Source organism: Mirounga angustirostris, unplaced genomic scaffold, assembly GCF_029215605.1.
Source record: "Mirounga angustirostris isolate CCGP_5_RB_7025 unplaced genomic scaffold, mMirAng1.0.hap1 SCAF_1, whole genome shotgun sequence".
Taxonomy (NCBI): Eukaryota; Metazoa; Chordata; class Mammalia; order Carnivora; family Phocidae; genus Mirounga; species Mirounga angustirostris.
The window spans coordinates 121,827,740-121,849,505 of NW_026991709.1; the positions used below are offsets into that span (position 1 = coordinate 121,827,740).

At 42.2% G+C, this 21,766-nt stretch overlaps 1 protein-coding gene across 1 annotated transcript in view; it reads left to right on the forward strand.

Moving 5' to 3' along the window:
* Nucleotides 1–21,766, forward strand: part of NME9 (NME/NM23 family member 9) — a 39,291-nt gene that overhangs the window by 4,169 nt on the left and 13,356 nt on the right. The window contains exons 2-4 of the mRNA XM_064587406.1: nucleotides 6,190–6,343; nucleotides 14,773–14,809; nucleotides 20,030–20,087. Coding sequence (XP_064443476.1) covers nucleotides 14,777–14,809; nucleotides 20,030–20,087 — 91 coding nt within the window. The 5' untranslated portion in view covers nucleotides 6,190–6,343; nucleotides 14,773–14,776. The remainder of the gene's footprint in view (nucleotides 1–6,189; nucleotides 6,344–14,772; nucleotides 14,810–20,029; nucleotides 20,088–21,766) is intronic.

The window sequence follows — 21,766 nt, forward strand, 5'->3', positions numbered from 1 at the left end:
TACTGTGTGCCGGGTGCTGTGCAGAGGCCTGCCGCCAGCAAACTGTGAGTGCCAGCCGAGGGTAAATGGTGTGGAAGAGAGACGTCCCGGGGCCTGTGGGGGCCCAGAGGAAGGGCACCCAACCCAGAGTGGGGAGGGTGTGGGTGCCCAGCACAGGCTTTCTGTGAGAGGTGATGGTTGAGCCAGGGCTTGAGGGACAAATAACGCTCAGCTAGACTGAGAAAGGAGAAACCCTTATATGCTGAGGTATGACTGAGCTGAAGTCTTGCAAAACTCCCGCAGATCCGCGTGGCTGACCAGGTGTGTTTGCAGCATGGTAGAAGGCCAGACTCCTGGCCCAAATGACTCCTGGCCGAAAACCCAGACTGGGCTCAGGCCCAAGTTTCAGGGCCTGAAGTCCAAGGCCAGCCACAGGGCCAGGAGCCAGCTCTTGCAATAGGGCAAAGACGAGAGTTGCTTGCCTGACCCAGAGCAGAACTTTCCGGCTCAGAGACACAAGCAAATGTACCACATCCACTGCAGTGTCTTGGGCTGGTCTCTCTGCCCCAACGCTTGCTGAGTGCCATGCCTCAGAGCAGACCCAAACTGGTGCCTGGGGGTTCAGTGCACAAGCCTAGAGGGCCTGGGGATTTCAAGGGCCAGGAGCCAGCCTGGTCATTGCGGCACAATGTTCTTCCAGAACTCTCTGCCCCACTGTGGTCTCTGGGGGCAAAAGCAGCTCTGAACTCCTGAGCACTCACTGCGTGCTGGACATGGGCATAATGATGAGTCTGCACATCTCCCAACGACCTGTGCTGGTCTTACCTACCGTGTCTTAGATATAAGGAGACACAAGCCCAATCCCATCCAGCCAGTAGACTCAGAGTCAGGGTTCTGACCACAGAGCCCATATTCTTTCTCCTATGTCTGGTGGCCTCGACAGGCAGGTCAATTGTGTTTGTGTTTGGTGTTAGGAAAGCAGGGAGAAGGTGAAGTGGATACTAGTCTCCTCAGGCTTGTGGCTAGACTTAGATCTTTTGCTGACCCCAAAGCACCAACCATGGGTTAGCAGAAGAGCCTCACCCCACCCCCATGCCTGTTTATCCCCTCAGCTGACTTTTCTTCTGGGCCAAGCACAGGCTTTTGTTCCCTGGGCTGCCCATGATATGGCACCAAGAATGACACGGTCTTCTCTCAGGGTTCTCATGGCTCGTACCAATCCAAATTCGGTCATCTCTCATCTTCAATTCTCCCTGCTACCCCCTCTGCACATCCCCAACTGCCCAGCCCCCTGAGGAGATAGACCTCATAGGATTTTCTTCTCTGATGCTTATGGTTCCTGATGCTTGTGGTTTATCCCTCTCATGGACTCCCTCTTGCTCACTGGGGCCAGAAGAGAATCAGTCCATTTCCCAGGCATGGCCACACTTCTCCAAAAAGGTGTCCATACTCAATTAATACATTTGTTTCTGATCATTTGTTTTTCTCCCCCTTAGCTCTTCCTCTGTTTAAACTAAAGTCCAGTGGCTTTTAAACATTTTTGGCTGCAACCCATAGAAACAAATAGGTTTTACACTGGAAACCAAACACATACACACACAAGTGAAACAAAAATTTAATGAAACAATACTTATCTTTACTATATGTGATATATTCTATTCTATTCTGTTTCATTTAAAAATGCTATCAAGACCTATTAAATTGATTTCATGCCCCATTAATGGGTTGTGACCTACAGTTTGAAGAACATTGAGCCCAGATATTTTGACATTCAGAGCCTCCAGTTAGGGATATTACAGCACAAATTTGTCAAGAAAGAAAAGTCAACTCTAAGATTTTGAAATACATGCTACAGACAGAAGTTCAAAAAGAAAAAAATTTTGAATCTCAAAAGCCTAGATTTCTGGGGCACCTGGGTGGCTCAGTCAGTGAAGCATCTGCCTTCAGCTCAGGTCATGATCCTGGGGTCCTGGGATCAAGTCCTACATCGGGCTCCCTGCTCAGCAAGGAGTCTGCTTCTCCTTCTCCCCACCCACCCTCCCCTGCTCATGCTCTCTCTCGCTATCTCTCTCTCTCTCTCAAATAAATAAATAAAATCTTTAGAAAAAAAAAAAAAAGCCTAGATCTCCTCTTCTAGGCAGGATGTAGTAGGTTGTGGCAGGCCAATGGTCCTACCGCAACAAGATGAGATGAGTCTCTCCAGCTGGCCCCTCACTCATCTCCCTGGACATTTGCCAATTTGGGGCATTCCTAACAATCAAGCTTTGCCCAAAAGAAAGATCTCTAATGGAGGAAAGGAAACCAGTAAAGCTATTAGTGGCTACATGGTACTAGAATGAAAAATGGGAACATGGAGGCTTTAAAAACGCAACCCCATTTTCTCCACAGGACATTTGCTGAGTTCCCCATCTAAAAAGCAGAGTGAAATCTTCCACAGTCTTACAGAACTTAGAAAACAAAGTCTCACCAAGAAGAAAGGGCCTGCCTCAAACACAAGGCCAGCTCCTACCTTGTGACATTTGCCAGATTTTGAATCTACAAGGGGACAGAATCTAGACAGTTGGATTAGGAACCTCTGAAGGGCACAACTGAATCTCCACCGTCCATGGCTGAGGGTACAGAGACCTGCAAGTCTCTCAATCAAAATCCACGTGTGAGGAATAGGGGTAAAGAGAGATAGATTGTTTTGCAAAAACTGAAATCCAGCCTCAACTCAGCTTAATCCTTCACCAGACTGAGACAATCATCCCTCATGGTCATCTGCTTAACAGAGGAAAGAAGGAACATTCTGTGTAGCAAATTATATCATCTGCAGTCCCTATACCTCTTACATACAATGTCTGCATATAATAAAAAATAATCGGGTGAAGAGGCAGGAAATGATAACTGATAAGAGAAAAAATAGACAATAGAAGCAGACACACAGATCTTTCAGATGTAGGAGTTAGTAGATAGGACTCTAAAATAACTGATTATAGAAGCACTGGAACTCTCAGACATTGGTGGTAGAGGTGTAAAATTGTATATCCATGTATCAGCCAGCATTCACTCAGGATACAGAAACCACACAGTAATTTGGACAAGGAAATTTTAACGTAAAGAATTATTAAGTATAAAAGGTGCTAAGAGGAAAGGAGAATTCTAAGGAATATAATTATAGCAGATACAGGGAGTAGCCTCTGGGGCTGAAGCAGAGAACCCAAAGAAGGAACAAACCTGTATGAGGTCCCTCCTCACACTCTACCCCCAGGCTGAGGTCCATACCTTGTTGGAGACAGTGTAGCCATGACTCCCTGGATGATGAAGAAGTTTGCTGAAGTTCCATGCAGATGGAATGCAAGGAAAGCATTCCTCTTGGGTACTGAGGGAAGCCATCCAGGGAAAGGTGCTGCACTATGGAATTTGCTGGAAAACTTCCCACGGGAATGATTCATTCAAAAGCTGACCTCTGTGGTGATGGAGGAAGCTGTCAGTGGAGACGTGCTGTGTATTTCTGGCTGCCACGTGTGGAGGAGCCATGTGCTGCAGGAACCCAGCAAGTGAGCACATCAGAGCCAGGAAGAGAAGCCACTTTCTCCTGCAGTGGCAGTCAGTACCCTTTCCTGACAAAGCTTAACAATGTGCCAGATGGCAGAAGAAAAATGTTTACAGGGTCCAGCTTCATTATCACAGGCAGGTAATAAAGATGGGTTTGGCACTGAATGGTGATAAATTGATAACTGGCACAATCAGCCTTGAAAGTAGAACCTACTATAGCTAAACATACATCTACCTTCTGATTCAACATTTCTACTTCTAGGTACATACTTAAGAGAAATGAGCAACTATGTTCACCAAAAAACATATATAAAAATATTTATAGCAGCTTTAGTCATAATGGCCTAAACGTGGAAACAACCAAAATGTTTATGAACTGGAGAATGAATACATAAATTGTGGTCTATTCATACAATGGAATACTATACTACAATAAATAAGAATGATGTACTGATACATAAGCAACATGAATAAATCTCACAGACATTATATTAAGTGAAAGGAGCCAGATGGAAAAGACAACATATATGAGGTCCAGTAAATAGTAAAACCAATTGATGGTGATAGAAGTCAGAATAGTGGTTATCTCTTTGGGGCAAGGGAGCGATGCCTGAGAGGGAAGGAAGTACCAGAAATATTATGTATCTTGATTTGGGTGATGGTTACATGGGTATATACAAGTATGAAAATTCATCAAACTATGCATTCACGATTAGCATACTTCATGCACCATTGCATGTGTGTTATACTTTGAAAATTCAAAATATCCTCAATTAATATGTTGAATAAAACAGAAGAAGAGGTAGGTAAAATAGATAAAAGGAAAGGAAATGTCACTGGATACGTGGAATCTACAACAAATAAAAATAGAAATAAAATGCACACTCTAGAACTTATAAAGTCTACTAATGGAAATCAAGAACTCATTGGATGAGTTTAATAGCAGATTGAACACAGCTGAGCACAGGATTACTGAACTTGAAGACAAATTACAAAATACATTGAAATGAAAACACAGGAAAAAAGATGGAAAGAAAAAGAGATAATAGTATAAAAGATAAGCAGGCCATATACTACTGACTAACATTCATATCACTGGAGTCCCAGAAGGAGAGGAGAGAGAGAATGGGACAGTAGCAATAGTCAGAGAGGTAACAGCAAAACATTTTCCAGTGGGTGAAAGACATCAAATTCATAGATTCAAGGAGTTTGGTGAATCCCAAAGAGGGTAAGCACAGAGAAAACTGATTGCAGGCACATTATAGTTAACTGCTAAAAACCAGGTAAAACATAATTTTTACAAAGATTTATATATTTGAGAGAGACAGACAGAGACAGAGAGCACAGACGTGAGTGGGGGGAGGGGCAGAGAGAGAGGGAGAGAGGGAATCTAAAGCCGACTCCTCACTGAGTGGGGAGCCTGGCACTGGGCTCGATCCCATGACCCTGAGATCATGACCTGAGCTGAAACCAAGAGTAGGATGCTCAGCCAACTGAGCCACCCAGGTGCCCCTCAAACATAATTTTTAAAACATCAGGTATCTTCCTTCATTGAGAAAATCCTTTGATGAACATTTTCTGAAGCTGAGAAGAAGCGGAACTGGGGTGAGAGCCATTATTCCCTGCCACACAAACAACGTGCTGTGGCCTGGCCTCTCAACAGGAGACATTCTGCAACTAAGAGCCTGAGCCCAGCATCCTGAGCATCTCTCCTTGTTAATCACCCAACCCCAGCTGGCCAAACAATGGAGAAATGATTGTCCTTTGTAGCCACATGTGTTCGTGAGTCGTAGTATTTGAAATATTGTAATACCAAGTTAGAAAAGCAAAAATTGCCTGGAATTTGAACCTGAAATGCAGGATTTATTCATTTCCATTTAGCCCCATTCTCTGGAATCCAATTAAATTACCCCTGCTAACAAATAAGACAGAAAAATTTTAAATCTTTGATGGTTAGAATTTTAAAACATTTTTACACTAAAACAAATGCGGATATTGTATGTAGTATTTCAAAATATGCATACATCTTAGCAAAGTTTAGAGAACCCAGAAGGCCATTGAGCCTGGCCTCTAATGCCTGTGGCAGTCATTCAGGAAGCCTCAGGGGACACCTGGAGAAGCAGAGTCTTTAGTAATGAGATCTGTGTGGCTCACTCAGATCCAGATCTGCCTCAAAAGCTTCTTTTGTCTGCCCAAAAAGATGGGCAAGGAGTTCTGGTCTAATGAGAAGTTAGATGGGAAAGAAGTCCTGCTCTCTAATCTCCCAGGAGAGCCTAAACAATCAAGGGGCAATGCTCATTACCTCTTGGGAGGTACCAGGAACTATGAAGGTCTGACATTTTATCCTACTTGCAAGCTCTAACAAGTGATCTTTCCATAGTTTTATGGACACTGGCAGAAAACGTGAAACTCGGGCGCCTGGGTGGCTCAGTTGGTTGAGCGACTGCCTTCGGCTCAGGTCATGATCCTAGAGTCCCACATCGGGCTCCCTGCTCGGCGAGGAGCCTGCTTCTCCCTCTAACCCTCCCCCCTCTCATGTACTTTCTCGCTTTCTCAAATAAATAAATAAATCTTAAAAAAAAAAAAAAAAAGAAAACGTGAAACTCCTGGGTCAGAGGTGAAGGAGAGGTTATTACGCACAGTAGTCATCAGGGTATTTGCATTTTTGCACAGGATTCCTCAACCTCGATTCCCAGAGGACGATGCAAAGAGGTCCAGGTACACCTGCACATGCAGTGGGTTGTGTTACAGAAGAACTCTGAGCTTTCACACTGGAGAGTGAGTATGCTTGCTGTAGAAAGAGACACCACCTCCATCTTCCAAGGCTGTAAGCAAACCTGCCCTTTGTTTTATTTTTATTTATTTATTTTTAAAGATTTTATTCATTTGAGAGAGAGAGAGAGAATGAGCATGGGGAGGGGCAGAGAGAGAGAGCGAGAAGCAGACTGCCACTGAGCTGGGAGCCAAATGTGGAGCTCGATCCCAGGACCCTGGGATCATGACCTGAGCTGAAGGCAGATGCTTCACCGACTGAGCCACCCAGGCGCCCCTGCTCTTTGTTTTAGAAGGAGATACTATCTCTATCTTTCAAGTCTGTCCACTGTGTAAACATTCTTGAAAAGAAAGTTGAGAATAAACACAGTCAGTGCCTCTGCTTACAAAATGTGCAGAAGTGTGAGGCAGCCTTGGAGGAATGCTGCTGACAGGAACCTGGGATCGGACTGCTGTGCGTGGAGCAGATGTCTCCTTCCTATCTCTTTTAAACTCTGGATAAGCCTGAGTGGTGGGCAGCACAGGGTTCACTAGTCCTGCTCATGAGGGATACCCAAGGCTCTGTGGTAAGAGTCACTAGAAAGTAGCTGAAGTCCCCTGCCCTATAGGGACTCAGAATACAGATCAGCAGTTTGATGGGACTCCCAGTGACTGCTACACTGTGAAAAAAAAAGTTAGACTCCGATGCAGGTTGGTGGACTCAGAGACAGGCTGCTTCCATTTTGTGGCTCACTAGCTTGTTTTCAAAGTCAGCCTCACGATCAACAAAAACTACTAGAACTAATAGGCAAAGTTAGCAAGAATACAAAGTCAATATACAAAACCCAGTGTCTGTCTGTGTTTCTTTCTTTCTTTCTTTTCTTTCTTTCTTTCTTTCTTTCTTTCTTTCTTTTCTTTCTTTCTTTCTTTCTTTCTTTCTTTCTTTCTTTCTTTCTTTCTTTCTTTCTTTCTTCCTTTCTTTCTTTCTTTTTTCTTTCTTTCTTTCTTTCTTTCTTTCTCTCTCTCTCTCTCTCTTTCTTTCTTTCTCTCTCTCTCTCTCTCTCTCTCTTTCTTTCTTTCTTAAGATTTTATTTATTTATTTGACAGAGAGAGACACAGCAAGAGAGGGAACACAAGCAGGGGGAGTGGGAGAGGGAGAAGCAGGCTTCCCGCCAAGCAGAGAGCCCAATGAGGGGCTACATCCCAGGACCCTGGGATCATGACCTGAGCTGAAGGCAGATGCTTAATGACTGAGCCACCCAGGTGCCCCATCTTTCTTTTTTTTTTAAGATGTTATTTTTAAGTAATCTCTACATCCAATATGGAGCTGGAACTCACAACCCGGAGATCAAGGGTCACATGCTCTGCCAACTAAGCCAGCCAGGTGCCCCACAAAATCCAGTTTATTTCTATGAACTGGCAGGACACAATTGGAAATGAAGTAAAAACATAAAAGTGATTTCATTAAGAATAGCATTAACAAACATGAAATACAAATGACTTCCAACAACTATAAACTTTGCTGAAATGAAAGAGTTAAATAAATGGGAGGGGTGGTGCCTGGGTAGCTCGGTTGATTGAGCATCTGACCCTTGGCTTCGGCTCAGGTCATGATCTCAGGGTCCTGAGATGGAGCCCTGCATGGGGCTCCACACAGCGCAGAGTCTGCTTGGGATTCTTTCCCTCTTCCTCTCCCTCCTCCTCTACTTCTCCCCCACCGAGTTTGCACACACGCACACGCTCTCTCTCAAATAAATAAACAAACAAATAAATAAAATCTTTTTAAAAAAAGAGTAAATAAGTGGAAAGATGCAATATTCATGACTGGAAGACTCAATATTATTAAGATGTCTATTCTCCTCAAGTTAATCTCTAATTTAACGCAATCCTAATCAAATTTCCAACAGGATTAAGAGATACTAACAGATATTCTAAGATTTGTATGAAAATAGCCAAAACAATTTCAAACAGAAAAACAAAGTTAGAGGAGGACTCAGATGACCTGATTTTAAGACTTACTATTTCTTAGCTCAGGCTGCTATAACAAAATACTCTAAACTGGGTGGCTTATCAACAACAGAAATTTATTTCTCACAATCCTGGAGGCTGGAGGTCAGAGATCGTGATGCCAGCAAGCCCGGGTGAAGGTGAAGGTGAAGGTGAAGGTGCTCTTCCTGGTTGCAGACTGCTGACTTTTCCTTGTGTCCTCGCAGGGCAGAAAGAGAGCTAGTTAGCTCTCTGGACTTTTTCTTCTTTTTCTTCTTATCTTTGACCCTCTTCACCTCTTTCTCCAATCCTGCATTCCTGGTCTCTGGACCAACAATCTGTTCTTTGTATCTACGAGCTTTTTTTTTTGTTTTGTTGGTTGTTTTGTTTTGTTTTCAATTCCACATATAAGAGGGATCATACAGTATTTGTCTTTGACTTATTTCATTTAGCGTAATGCCCTTGAGGCCCATCAATGTAGTCACAAATGGCAAGATTTCATTCTTTTTAATGATTGAATAACATCCCATTGTACATATACACCACAGTCTTTACCCATTCATCCATCAGTGGATGTTTAAGTTGGTTTCCATAATCTTGGCTTCTGTAAATAATGCTACAATGAACACGAGAGTGCGGATATTTTTTTAGGTTTGTGTTTTTCTTTTCTTTAGATAAACACCCAGAAGCGGAACTGCTGGGTCATATGGTAGTTTAATTTTAAATTTTTGAGGAACTTCCATACTGTTTTCCATGGTGGCTGCACCAATTTCATTCTCACCAACAATGCACAAAGGTCCCCTTTTCTCTACACCCTCACCAACACTTGTTATTGCTTGTCTTTTTGATAATAGCCATTTCTAACAGGTATGAGGTGATACCTCATTGTGATTTTGACTTGCATTTCCCTGATGATTAATGATGTTGAGCATCTTTTCACGTACCTGTTAGCCATCTGTGTGTCTTCTCTGGAAAATATCTATTTAGATCCCATGTCCATTTTGTAATTGATTGCTTTTTGCTATTGAGTTGTATGAGTTTATATATTTTGGATATTAACCCCTTATCAGATACATGATTTTAAATATTTTCTCCCATTCAGTAGGCTGCTTTTTCATTTCTCCCATTTGGATGGTTTCCTTTGCCATGCAGAAGCTTTTTATCATGATGTCATCCCACTTATTTATTTTTGCTTTTGTTGCTTTTTTTCTCTTGTCAAATTAAAAAAATAATTGCCAGGACCTATGTCAAGTTGCTTACTGCCTATGTTTTCTTCTAGGAGTTTTATGATTTCAGTCTTACATTCTTTAATCCATTTTGAGTTAATTTTTGTGTATGGTATAAGAAAGTGGTCCAGTTTCACTCTTTTGCATGTGGCTGTCCAGTTTTTCCAACACCATTTGTTGAAGAGACTATTCTTTTTCCCACTCTACATTCTTGGCTCTTTGTCATAAATTAATTGGCCATATATGCATGAGTTTATTTCTGAGCTCTCTATTTTGTTCTATTGATCTGTGTGTCTGTATTTATGCCAATACCAAACTGTTTTAATTACTATAGCTTTGTAATATAATGTGAAATCAGGAAGCAGGATACTTTCAGCTCTGTTCTTTTTTTTTTTTAAGATTTTATTTATTTATTTGACAGAGAGACACAGCGAGAGAGGGAACACAAGCAGGGGGAGTGGGAGGGGAGAAGCAGGTCTCCCGCTGAGCAGGGAGCCCGATGCAGGGCTTGATCCCAGGACCCTGGGATCATGACCTGAACTGAAGGAAGACACCCAACGACTGAGCCACCCAGGCGCCCCAGCTCTGTTCTTTCTCAAGATTGCTTTGGCTATTCTGAGTTTTTTGTGGTTCCATACAAATTTTAGAATGGCACATGGCAGGGCAGAAAGAGAGGTAGCTAGCTCTCTGGCTTATTCTCATAAGGGCACTAATTCCATTCATGAGAGCTTTGCCTTCATGACCTAACTACCTCCCAAAGGCCTCACCTCCAAATACCATCTCATTAGGATTAGGGTTACAACATATGAATTTTGAGGGGACACAAACATTCAGTCCACAACACTATACAACAGTAGTCAAGACAGTGAAGTACCAGCATAAGGATATATAAATACATCAGTGGGATAGACCAGGGAGTCCAGAAAGAAACACACTTATAACCAATTGATATTTGACAAACATGCCAAAACAACACAATGGAGTAAAGCAAAGTCTTTTCAACAAATGGTACTTGCACAACAGAAATCCATATGGAAAAGAAAAAAGGAAATTTGACTCCTACCTCACATCTCATGAAAAGGCAATTAGAAGTAAACTGTGGAACACCCATTCACGAAATGCAGCAAAAACAAGGAACAAAATATTGATACATGCAACAACTTAGATGATTCTCCAGGGAATTGTGCTGAGTGAAGAAAAGCCAATCCCAAAAGTTTACATGCTATATGCTATGATCTATATATCATTTTTTTAAGTGACAACATTTTAGAAATGGAGGACAGAATAGAGGTTGTCAGAAGTTAGGGGGAGAGATAAAGGAGAGAGGTGGGTGTGGCTAAAGGGCAACACAAAGGATCCCTGTGTTCAGGATCCTAACTATGGTGGTGGATACATGAACCTACACAGATGATAAAATTAAAGACACGCACATACACACACACACACAAATACAACTAAAACTCAGAAAATCTGACTGAGACAGGTGGATTGTATCATTGTCAATATCCTGGATGTGATATTAGGCTATAGTTTTGCAAAATGTTACCATTGGGTAAACTGGGCCAAATATACAAATGATTCCATGTTATTCTCACCATTACATGAACCTACAATTATCTCAATAAAAATTTCATTTAGAAAATGAATTTGAGATGGATCATAGGCTTAAATGTAAATTTTTAATAAGTCCTGTCATGATAACTTTTTTATAATTCCTAGGAGAAAATAAAGGGAATATCTTCATGACCTGGGAGTTGGAAATCCTTAGGAAAGGAAAAGATTTCTTCAACAGGGCAAAAAGCCCCAATAAACATAGAATAAAAACTGACAAATTAAATTTCATCAAATTAAAAATATCTCTGGTCATTAAAGCCATCCTGGTCACATGGAGCTGGCAGATGGGGGCAGAGTGTGGGGGGTTCAGAGGTAGCACCCGGCACTGCCACCCTGATGGAGGAAAACTAATGGAATGGCTCCATCTGGCTGCCAGGGCTGGGGGTAGCCACTGTGAACTTTGCGGGGGAAGCTGCCTCTCAGCGACAGTCCTATGCTGTGAAGAGAGGATGACACCTCAAGCAATAATGGCGTGACTATCAATAAAATTTGGAAGACGTTATCTCTCTCCACCACATTCCTGAAATGTAGGTATTATACTCCCCATTTTAAAGACTAGGAAACTGAGTCTGAGGAAGTTCAAGTAAGGTTCCCAAGCTCACACAGCTTGTAGGTGGTGGGTCCAAGGACCCAACCCACGTCTGTGAGATTCTAATGTTCCTGGTTCTACTCCTCCTTGCTGCCTTCCTCAGAGCCAGTCATAGTAGGGACACGCTGGTATTTATGGAAAAAAGAAACCATAATATCCGGAAGCAGAGAGGTGTCAATATGTATACATTCTTATCAGCTAACATGAAAACTGGAAACTATTTGGTTTTGTGATTTGCTCTTAAAGTGAGTAAGTTCATTGTTGTTGCACAGAGTCACGACACAATTCTAAGTGTTTAAATAAAGAAAATGCTCCTGGCATCCAATTTGGATCACAGAAGGGTTTCCCTTGAGTAAACCATCATCTTGTGTTAATAAACATAACTCGCAGGAGAAAGAATAATTTTTGTTTGTTTTTTCAATCTTTCAGACACCAAAACACAGGAGTAACCTCTAAAGTTAGAAGTTTTTGCATTAAACAAAAGCAAAACAAACAAACAAAACACCTTCCTTAGAGCAGGACTTTTGGGCAACGCAATCCAATTACTGATGGATATCATAAAATATGTAAAAGAGGGAACTTTCATTAAATCAAGGTGTAAAAAGCTGGGGTGATCCATTTGGGAAAAATTGAGGAGGTTCTATATTGTCCAAACTGACTTTTGCAAGTAAAAAGGGTTGCTATTAATAATTGCACAGGACAACATGTATAAAGTCAGGGTGTAAAGACATGTAGTCACCCTAAATTTGTTCTGTGGTTTAATTTGGCAAAGATGTGACTACATTTTATGGTGGAGACCAACCAGTGGTGAGAAACTGAACCCTTTCAAAAAGAACAAAAAGTATTTTTCAGTGTCCTGGCAGTATTTTTCAGGGTCCTGACTTGAATTTTATTTTGGAAATGAAGTTCTAAGGGAGATTTCAAACCATTCAAGAGCATGAGTAACCACCACTCAGTGGCAACAAACATCACTTGCATTTAGTAGACCCAATCTGCAATGCTGTGTCTTACAGACACCCTGTATGGATGTGCCTCAGTTTGCTTATTCATTCACCTATTTAGGACATCTTGGTTATTTCCAATTTGGGGTGATTGTGAATAAATCTGCTATAAACATTACATACAGGTTTTTGTGTATACCTAAGTTTTCCAATCAATTGGATAAACCTGCAGGAGCATCATTGCTGGACCATACAGTAAGACTACATTTAGCTTTCTAAAAAACTGCCAAACTGTCTTCCAAAGTGGCTGTATACCATTTTGGATTCCCACCAGCAATAAATGAGAGTGTCTACTGCTCTGGTGCTCTTCACCAACTTTTGTGAACCAATATTGTCAATTTGGGGGGTTTTAGCCATCCTAATAGGTGTGTGGAAGTATCTCATTATTGCTCTAATTTGTAATCCCTAATTTATTTATGTCTGTGATCCATTTTGAGGTAATTTTTGTAAAAGGTGTAAGCTCTGTGTCCAGATCCAATTATTCCAGCACCACTTTTTTGAAAAGACTATCTTTCTCCCTTGACTTTCCTTTGCCCCTTTGTCAAAGATCAGTTGACCACATGAGTATGGGTCTGTTTCTGGGCTCTGTTCTGTTTCTCCCTCTGCCCCTCCCCTCTGCTCATGCTCTTGCTTGCTCTCTCTCTCAAATGAATAAATAGAAAATCTTAAAAAAAAAAAAGCAAGGGGAGCTGCAGAGGGAGAGGGAGCTGAAGGCAGACACTTGATGACTGAGCCACCCAGGCGCCCCACTCCTTTATTTTTTAACTTATCTGTGTCTTTATATTTAAAGTGAATTTCTTGGGGCAGCTGGCTGGCTCAGTCTGAAGGGCATGCGATTCTTAATTTTGGGGTCATGAATTCGAGCCCCACGTTGGGGGGTAGAGATTACTTAAATAGATAAAACTTAAAAAAAGAAATAAAGTGAATTTCTTATAGACAACACACAGTTGGGCCTTTTTTTTTTTTAATCCATTGACACTCTGTCTTTTAATTGGTATAGACTATTCATGCTATGTTGGTAACTGTTTTCTATTTGCCCCACTTGACTTTCATACATAATTTTGAATTTATAATTGTGTATTCTTTGTTAAAGGGAATCCCTTCAGATCCCTCAACACCTGGAGCCACCCCTGGCTGGCATGCAGTAAGTAACAACAGAAAAGCTGCACAGCAGGGGCGCCTGGGTGGCTCAGACGTTAAGCGTCTGCCTTCAGCTCAGGTCATGGTCCTAGGGTCCTGGGATCAAGCCCCGCATCGGGCTCCCTGCTCAGCGGGAAGCCTGCTTCTCCCTCTCCCACTCCCCCTGCTTATGTTCCTGCTCTTCCTGTCTCTCTGTCAAATAAATAAAATCTTAAAAAAAAAAAAAAAGAAAGAAAAGCTGCACACCAGCTCTGGTTGGGCTGGAAGTATGCAGGGCTTCGGGGAGGCAACTGTCCAGTACCTGAGTGCACAGGGTCTCTGCTTGCTGAGTCCAAATGCCCCAGACACTGACAAACGCATCAGCCAGCGAGAGCGTCCCTATAGCACAATTCGGCTTGCAAGGGGGCGGGACTCCCTCCCGCTGTTCTGCGCGCCCGCGGTGGGCGTGGCTTACGCGTACGCTTGTTTATTGTTGCCCTGACGACCGTGGCTGGGTCTCTAACGACTGGGTTGGAAACTCGCGGCAATTTGAGGACCGTGTAGCCGTCGAGGGATCGTTCGCGGTGGCTCAGTTTCCCAGGAATATAGTGCAACAGTAGGGATAACAGGGTTCTGTGGCCTTTTCCTGCCCGAATTCCTCGGCAGGCGCTCCGATGCCTGAAGGGCTGCGTCGCCGGGCTCCCCCACTCCATGCTGGGAAGGGGCTTTGCCGAAAACCGCCTGGCGAGCCACGACCCTGCGGGCGGCAGGCTCTCCTTTCCACCCCCCACCCCGTGGTGTTCATTTTGCATCGGGGCATTTATTTCGTTGCCACTCATGTTTACCTTAAGGGACGGGGGCTTTGTCTGAAGGAGGCTCTGGGTTTGCTGGTTTTCGCAGCGGTTTGTCTCCAGGCTGCTGTTGGGAACAGTCCGAACCCGAAGTAACAGGGCTTCTGTCTTCTTTGCAGAGCCATGGGAAGCAAGAAGAAGGAAATTGCCCTGCAGGTAAGCCTCAAGGGGCTCTTGCTTCTAGCACTTGATTGGGGGTAGGGGTTGAGGAGTGGAAAGAAATGTATAAAAGTGATATTATTTGCTAGCAGTACGTGACAGTGTTCTCAAACTTGAATATTGTACCCTTCCATCTTAAAGGGGGAAAAAAAACCCAACAAACTTATCTCGACCCCCAGTGACAATTTTTTGTGTGCCCTTAAATATAAGCAAACATAAAATGGGGTATAAGCTCTTTATGCTTATAGTGCTTATTCAAACATAATTCAAACATGAATTAAAATAAAACTAAAAACGCAAGAAAATATGAACAAATACAATTCGATACTGACATATTTTTTGTTGAAATATAAATGCGGCTTGCTTCGAGAATATGATGTAGGGTTCTTTTGAGTTTGGGCATGCGTCCGTAACTACATGCTCTCTGGAGACCCAGTTCTCCCACCACTGCTCTTTGCGATCATTTGCTTATTCAACAAATATGTTTTGATATTTTACGTGCTGCACGTAAAATTTTTGTATAGAGTGCTTTACTTTGTTGTATAGAGTGCTTTACTTCATTTGCACCTGGAACAAATGACTCTGTAAGCCCCCATCTGCTTTGATTCCTGATCCCGGACAAGAGGGAGTGTTTTATCATAAGCAGATCATCTGGATGATCTGTAATTTGTGCACATTTTAAAGCAAACTTTACAGTGTCTCATAGTTCAGCCCATCTGGAAACATGCTCAGGCGCCACCTGCAGAGTAGAGTGGCAGTGGTCTTGAGACACCTGATTTCTCTTTCATTGTCCTTGGTGGCACCAGCACTTTACATGTGAATTTCCAAAGCCTAATGATTTAAAAAGGGAGAAAGCAATGTCACTGTAAGGATAGCATGTACTAGGAGAGGGTGGGAAGAGCTTTGGACTGAAGGTCTGAAGACCTGATAGAGTTCTTGATCTTCTCTTAGTCAACTCGGAGACTTGAGATCAATCACATAACCTCTCTTGCTATAGCTTGCCCATCTGTAGAATGAGTGAACTATCCCTAAGGGCCTTCCAGCACTGGTGCTCTAGTACTCTGGAGTTATGAAACTTTTCATACGTCTTCATTCTGACTGTAAATAAATTCTAAACACCTGGACTTACTGCTTTGTGAATGATTTCCTCAACCTCCCTGAGACTCCATATCCTTTATGCAAACAGGAAGGATAATACATAGCCTGCAGAGTTATTGCGATGAGACTCCTTTAGGGATTTCAAGGCTCGACTGATTGCTGTCTGTGGTGGCTCTAAGATTTTTGCCCCATATGATTATCTTTTCATCTGTCTATGCCTTGTATCTCCTTTGGGATAATATTTTTTGGTGATTTCACAAAAATGTTATTTCCCAGAGCTCCGAATTCAGTTTGGTGCTCCAAGTAAGTACTCCCGATTGCTGAGGGATGTGCATGGAGACATCTGTGTGAACACTGCCTCTCTACCAGGTCAGCTCCTTGAAAGCAGTGCTGTAGGGTTTGCAAGCCCAGGAACCCTGTCCTCTCTTTGACTATTTCGGGCTTCTTCTGTGACTGAGACAGAAATCACAGGACATCAAGAGACAATCTGGCCAGAATGTGCCACGCATTCCCCATTCATTCCCGACCAAATGTAGGGCTTAGTGAAGTCCAGACATTTTCCATACTCTCCTGATCATGGCCCATTCCTAGGAGTGAGATTCTTTAAGTGTTCGGAGTCCCTGCCCCATAGCTGGTGAGGCTTATCCCACAACAGGGGTGTACCACAGAGAGTTGCTACTGATGGACCAATGAGCCACCGGAAGCGACTGTTATGAGAGAGGGTGGGGGTGGGGACTCTTATGAACCATCTGTCACCTTCTTCAGGACTACAGTTGTGAGCCCAGAATGACGTTGGTCCAACTCTCTTAGATCCCTCAAGGCATCAAGAAGAAGACTCTTCCGTTTTTTCTGTTTTTTCATAGAAACAAAAGGTATGGAGATATGATCTCTTTAGAAAGATGGATCTTTAGTAGAAGATTGCAGATGTTACATGTTTCCAGCCCTTTTAAAGGAACAAAGGCCTTAGCATACCTGTATTAAGAATGAGTGATCATTGCCATGGTCTTTTAATTTTTATAGTTTTAAATTAGCCCCACCCAAACTTACTAATTACAAAGTAAAAGAGAATAATTTCACAGTGCAGGAGACTGACAGAGCACCTTAATCAAGTGATCCAAGTGAACATGAACAATAAGGGGCAGATCGAAATTGTGTGTCACCTGATAGGATGCAATGAGAGAACACTCTTCTGCTTCTCTGACACTCCACCCAAACCAATTCCAACCAATCCAAAGATGCACAGCCTGAATCTAATCAGGAAACATCAAACACACCCAAACCAAGGGACATTCTACAGAATAACCCTCCCATAGTCGTCAAGAATGACCCTGAGGTCATGAAAATCAAGGAAAGGCTGAAGAACTATTCCATACTGAAAGAGACTAATCCGGTACATGATTCTGACGAGATCCTTTGCTATTCAGGACAAATAATGTTGGTAAAACCTGAATGGTTTGGATGATTGGTAAAACCTGAATGGGACCTGAAGATGGCATAGTAATAATATATCAGTGTTTATTTCCTGACTTTGATGGTTGTATTGTGGTATGTAGGATAATGTATTCAGAGATAATGGGATATCAGGTTAGTAATTTAAATCCAAATAATTTCAAAATAATTCAAGTTATTTAATAATTTAAATAATTTCAAATAATTCAAGAAGTTCTTTATACTGTACTTGCAAATCTTCTATAAGTTTGAAATTGTTTCCAAATAAAAACATTATTCAAAAATGTACACTATTAATAATGTGCTATGTATAACATAATATGTATTTCTCCTTAAATTTAATTTATGATGGAAACCAGAATACTTTATAGATAAGAGAAAAATGTGAAGAAATGGCAATAAACTCAACTTATTATTTCTGATGTAGATGTTTGGAAATACGTAAAAAAGATGTGCAAAACTTAGACACCAAAAAGTATGAAACATTGCTAAGAAAATTAAGGAAGATTCAATAAGTGATGAGAAACATGATGTTCATGGACTGGAAGACTCAATGTTGTGAAGATTCAGTTTTTTTCCAAATGGACCCATAGATTCAATGCAATCCCAATTAAAATCTCGAGTTTTTGTAGAAATTGACAAGCTGGTTCTAAAAAAATAGAAATGCAAAGGATCAAGAATAGCCAAACATTTTTGAAAAAGAAGAACAAATATGGAAGCCCCACACTGCCTGATTCCAAGACTTATTATAAAGTTACAGTAATTAAAAGAATATGGTGTTGGCAAAAGAATAGAAAATAGGTCAATGAAACGGAAGAGAGCCCAAAATAAACCCATGCTTATGCAGTCAACTGGTTTCAACAAAGGTGCCAAAGCAATTTAATGAGGGGGAAAAAAAAATCTTTTCAAGAAGTTTTGCAGAAAAAACTGTACCTCTACATGGAAATAAAACTAACCTCAATCCTTCCCTCACAATACAGGCAAAAATTAATTTCAGATGGCTCATGGACTTAAATGTGAAAGCTTAAATTATAAAGCTTCTAGAAGAAAATGGGAGAGCATCTTTGTGTATATACGTATATATACACACAATCTAATAATAAAAAGGCCAACAATCCAATAAAGAAAATGGACAGACCAATGGGCACTTCTCAAAGAAGATAAATAAATGGCTGATAAGCACACTAAATAGAGATTATTTTAATAATAAATACCTCTTTTAATAATTTTAATAATAAGCATTATTTAATAATAATGCTTAACACCATTAGTCATCAGGGAAATGAAATTACAAGCACAATGAGATACCACTACATTATCATTAGTGTGGCTAAAATCTAAAAGACTAATATTATATTTTGGTAAGAATGTGGAGCAAGCAGGACTCTTATACTTTGCTGATGAAAGTTTAAAATGGTATAATCACTTTAGGAAAAGCACGGGCAGTTTCTTATTAAACTGAACATAACATTTACCCTATGTCCCAGCAATGCCACTCCTAGAGTATTTACTTACTGAAGACAAATGAAAACGTGAGCACAACAAGATTTAACAAGAATGTTCATAAGTGGGGCGCCTGGGTGGCTCAGTTGGTTAAGCATCTGCTTTCGGCTCAGGTCATGATCCCAGAGTCCTGCTCAGCAGGGAGCCTGCTTCTCCCTCTGCCTCTGCCCCTACCCCTGCTCACACAGGCTCGCTCTCTCTCTCAAATAAATAAAATCTTAAAAAAAAAAAAGAGTGTTTATAAGTCGTTATTTGTAATAACCCCAAACTAGAAGTAACCCAAATATCTATCAAGCAAATTATGATATAGTCATACAATGAAATATGCTCAGGAATAAAACTGGACAAACTACTGACACACAACCATACAAATATATCTCCCAAAATACCCTGAATGGAAGAAGCTAGCACAAAATAGTATGTGCTGCACTATTCCATTTATAGGCAGTTTTAGAAAAAACACATCTATTGTGACAGAAAGCAGATCAGTGTTCACCTGGGGTGAGGAGCGGGGGTGACCGGGAGGAGACAGAGGAACTTTCGGGGATGACGGGAAAGTTCTGTATTGTGATAGGGGTGTGGTGACCTGGGTTGTGTGCATTTGCAAAAACTCGGCGAACTGCAACACTTTAGTTCTGTGTATTTCACTGTATATAAATTATATATCTCCAGAATACGTAAAAAGACCAAAGAAAAAAACGAATGAATACCTCTCTGTATATGAATCTAGATAAATGTCAAACTGGATTTGAGTGAGAACAAAAATTGCAAAAAGATCTCTATAGTATGATATTATTTATGTACATTTTATGGACACAAAACAATTTTATATATTATTTTTTTGGACGAGCAACAAGAAAAAATTATTTTAAAAAAATGACTGAGATTTTCTTAGGTTAGTGGTTATTTGTGGGGATTGGAGGCAGGAAGAGACAGGAGGAGAAAGGCAGATTGGGGAAAGAAGACAGCTTGAGCTGTATTTGTACCTATTTCAGAGAGGGAGGGAGAGAGGAGGAGGGGAGGGAGGGAAGTGGGGGGAGAGGGAGAGAGGGAGGGAAGGGAGGTAGCAAGAGGTAGGTAGGTAGGTAGGTATCTGGAGCAAACACATCAAATCCTTTCCCCATCCATGCCCTCAGTAATACAGACTTTGTTCTTCTTTGATGTTAGGTTAACATCAGCACCCAGGAGCTTTGGGAGGAAATGCTCAGTTCCAAAGGACTAACTGGTAATCTCAGATACGTTTTTAGATCCAGCCTTTTCAAAATTGCTACATGGCATACTGAACCAGGCAGAGAAAAGCTGCAATGAGCACCATTTTCCTGTCTTGAGTTTCATAAATGAAGAACCAGGTCATTTCTTTGTGCATGTGTATCTATCCAACTTGCACATCTGTTAGTACGTTCAGCTCAGGAAAACAGTCAGTACTGCCGGGTAACAGGGCTCCCTTGTCTCAGAGCTGACTGTCCGACCCAAGGGTTGTTTGGTATGAAGGAATGAAAACCTCTTCTGACTACCTGAGGCATAAAGGGGAATGTGCCGGAAGGAATATGGGGATCTCTTGGAACTCAGGGGCTGGAAGGAGAGCTAGGCATCCCAAGGGGCTGGAACCAGGGACTGCACTGTCATTAAGATCCAGCATAGCCACTGTCCCTTGGGCCTCCTCGTCCCTATCCTCTTGTATGTTATCGATTGCAATTTACTTAGTAGTTTTTAAAAAAATGAACATTTATTTTTTTTTAAAGATTTTATTTATTTGAGAGCGCGAGAGAGCACAGAGGGAGGAACAGACTCCTTGCTGAGCAGGGAGCCCAACGCAGGACTCAATGCCAGGACCCTGAGATCAGGACCTGAGCCGAAGGCAGACACTTAATCAAATGAGCCACCCAGGCACCCCCAAAATGAACATTTCTTATCCCACAGTTTCTGTGGGGTTGGAATCCAGGTGTTGCTTCACCTCTGGTTTGGGATGTCTCTGGTTTGGGGTCTCTCACCAGGCTGCAGTTAAGGTGTAAGACAGGGAATGTCAAAGCTCAACTAAAGTCCAATTTGCTTCTAAGCTTGGTCATGTGGCTCTGACAGATCTTAGAAGGTCATTTCCAACTTCATTCATGAGGCTGTTGGCAGGACTCCGGGCCCTGGGGGCTATTGGCCAGAGACATCAAGTTCTTGCTATCAATTTCTCCATAAAGCTACTTGCAACACAGTAACTTTCTTCCCCAGAGGAAGGGGGGCAGAGGGGGAGGGAGAGACATATGCAAGTCAAAGTCTTTCTATAGCTGAATCTGAAAAGTGACATCCCATCGCTTTGCCCTACGCCGTTGTTAGAAGCCAGGCACTAGGTCCGGCCTGCCCTCAAGGGCACGGGGTTACATCCCAGGAGGCAGGACTCCCCCCTGGCCTCTTAGAGGCTGCCTGCCACACCTGCCACTACAGTTCCTTTCTCGTTTCATTGATGGTGCGTAGCTCTGGGCTCCCTTCCTCTCTCTGTATCTGCTCAGTTCTTCTCCTTATAAACACACCTGCTCGGCCAGCTTGTGTCTGCTCTCACCTCTCCCCACGCATGAACGTGCACGCACACACGTGCACACCCAACTTTTCATTTTCTCTGTCATTTCTTTCCTCCCCGATGTCTTCTCTGTTTTGCTTTGTAACTCTTTTTTTTTTTTTAATTTTTTAAGATTTTATTTATTTGAGAGAGAGAGAGTGAGAGACAGAGCATGAGGGGGGGAGGGCCAGAGGGAGAAGCAGACTCCCCGCCGAGCAGGGAGCCCGATGCGGGACTTGATCCCAGGACTCCAGGATCATGACCTGAGCCGAAGGCAGTCGCTTAACCAACTGAGCCACCCAGGCGCCCCTTGCTTTGTAACTCTTGATACACTTCCTCTCCAGTCCTGCTCTCTGCCC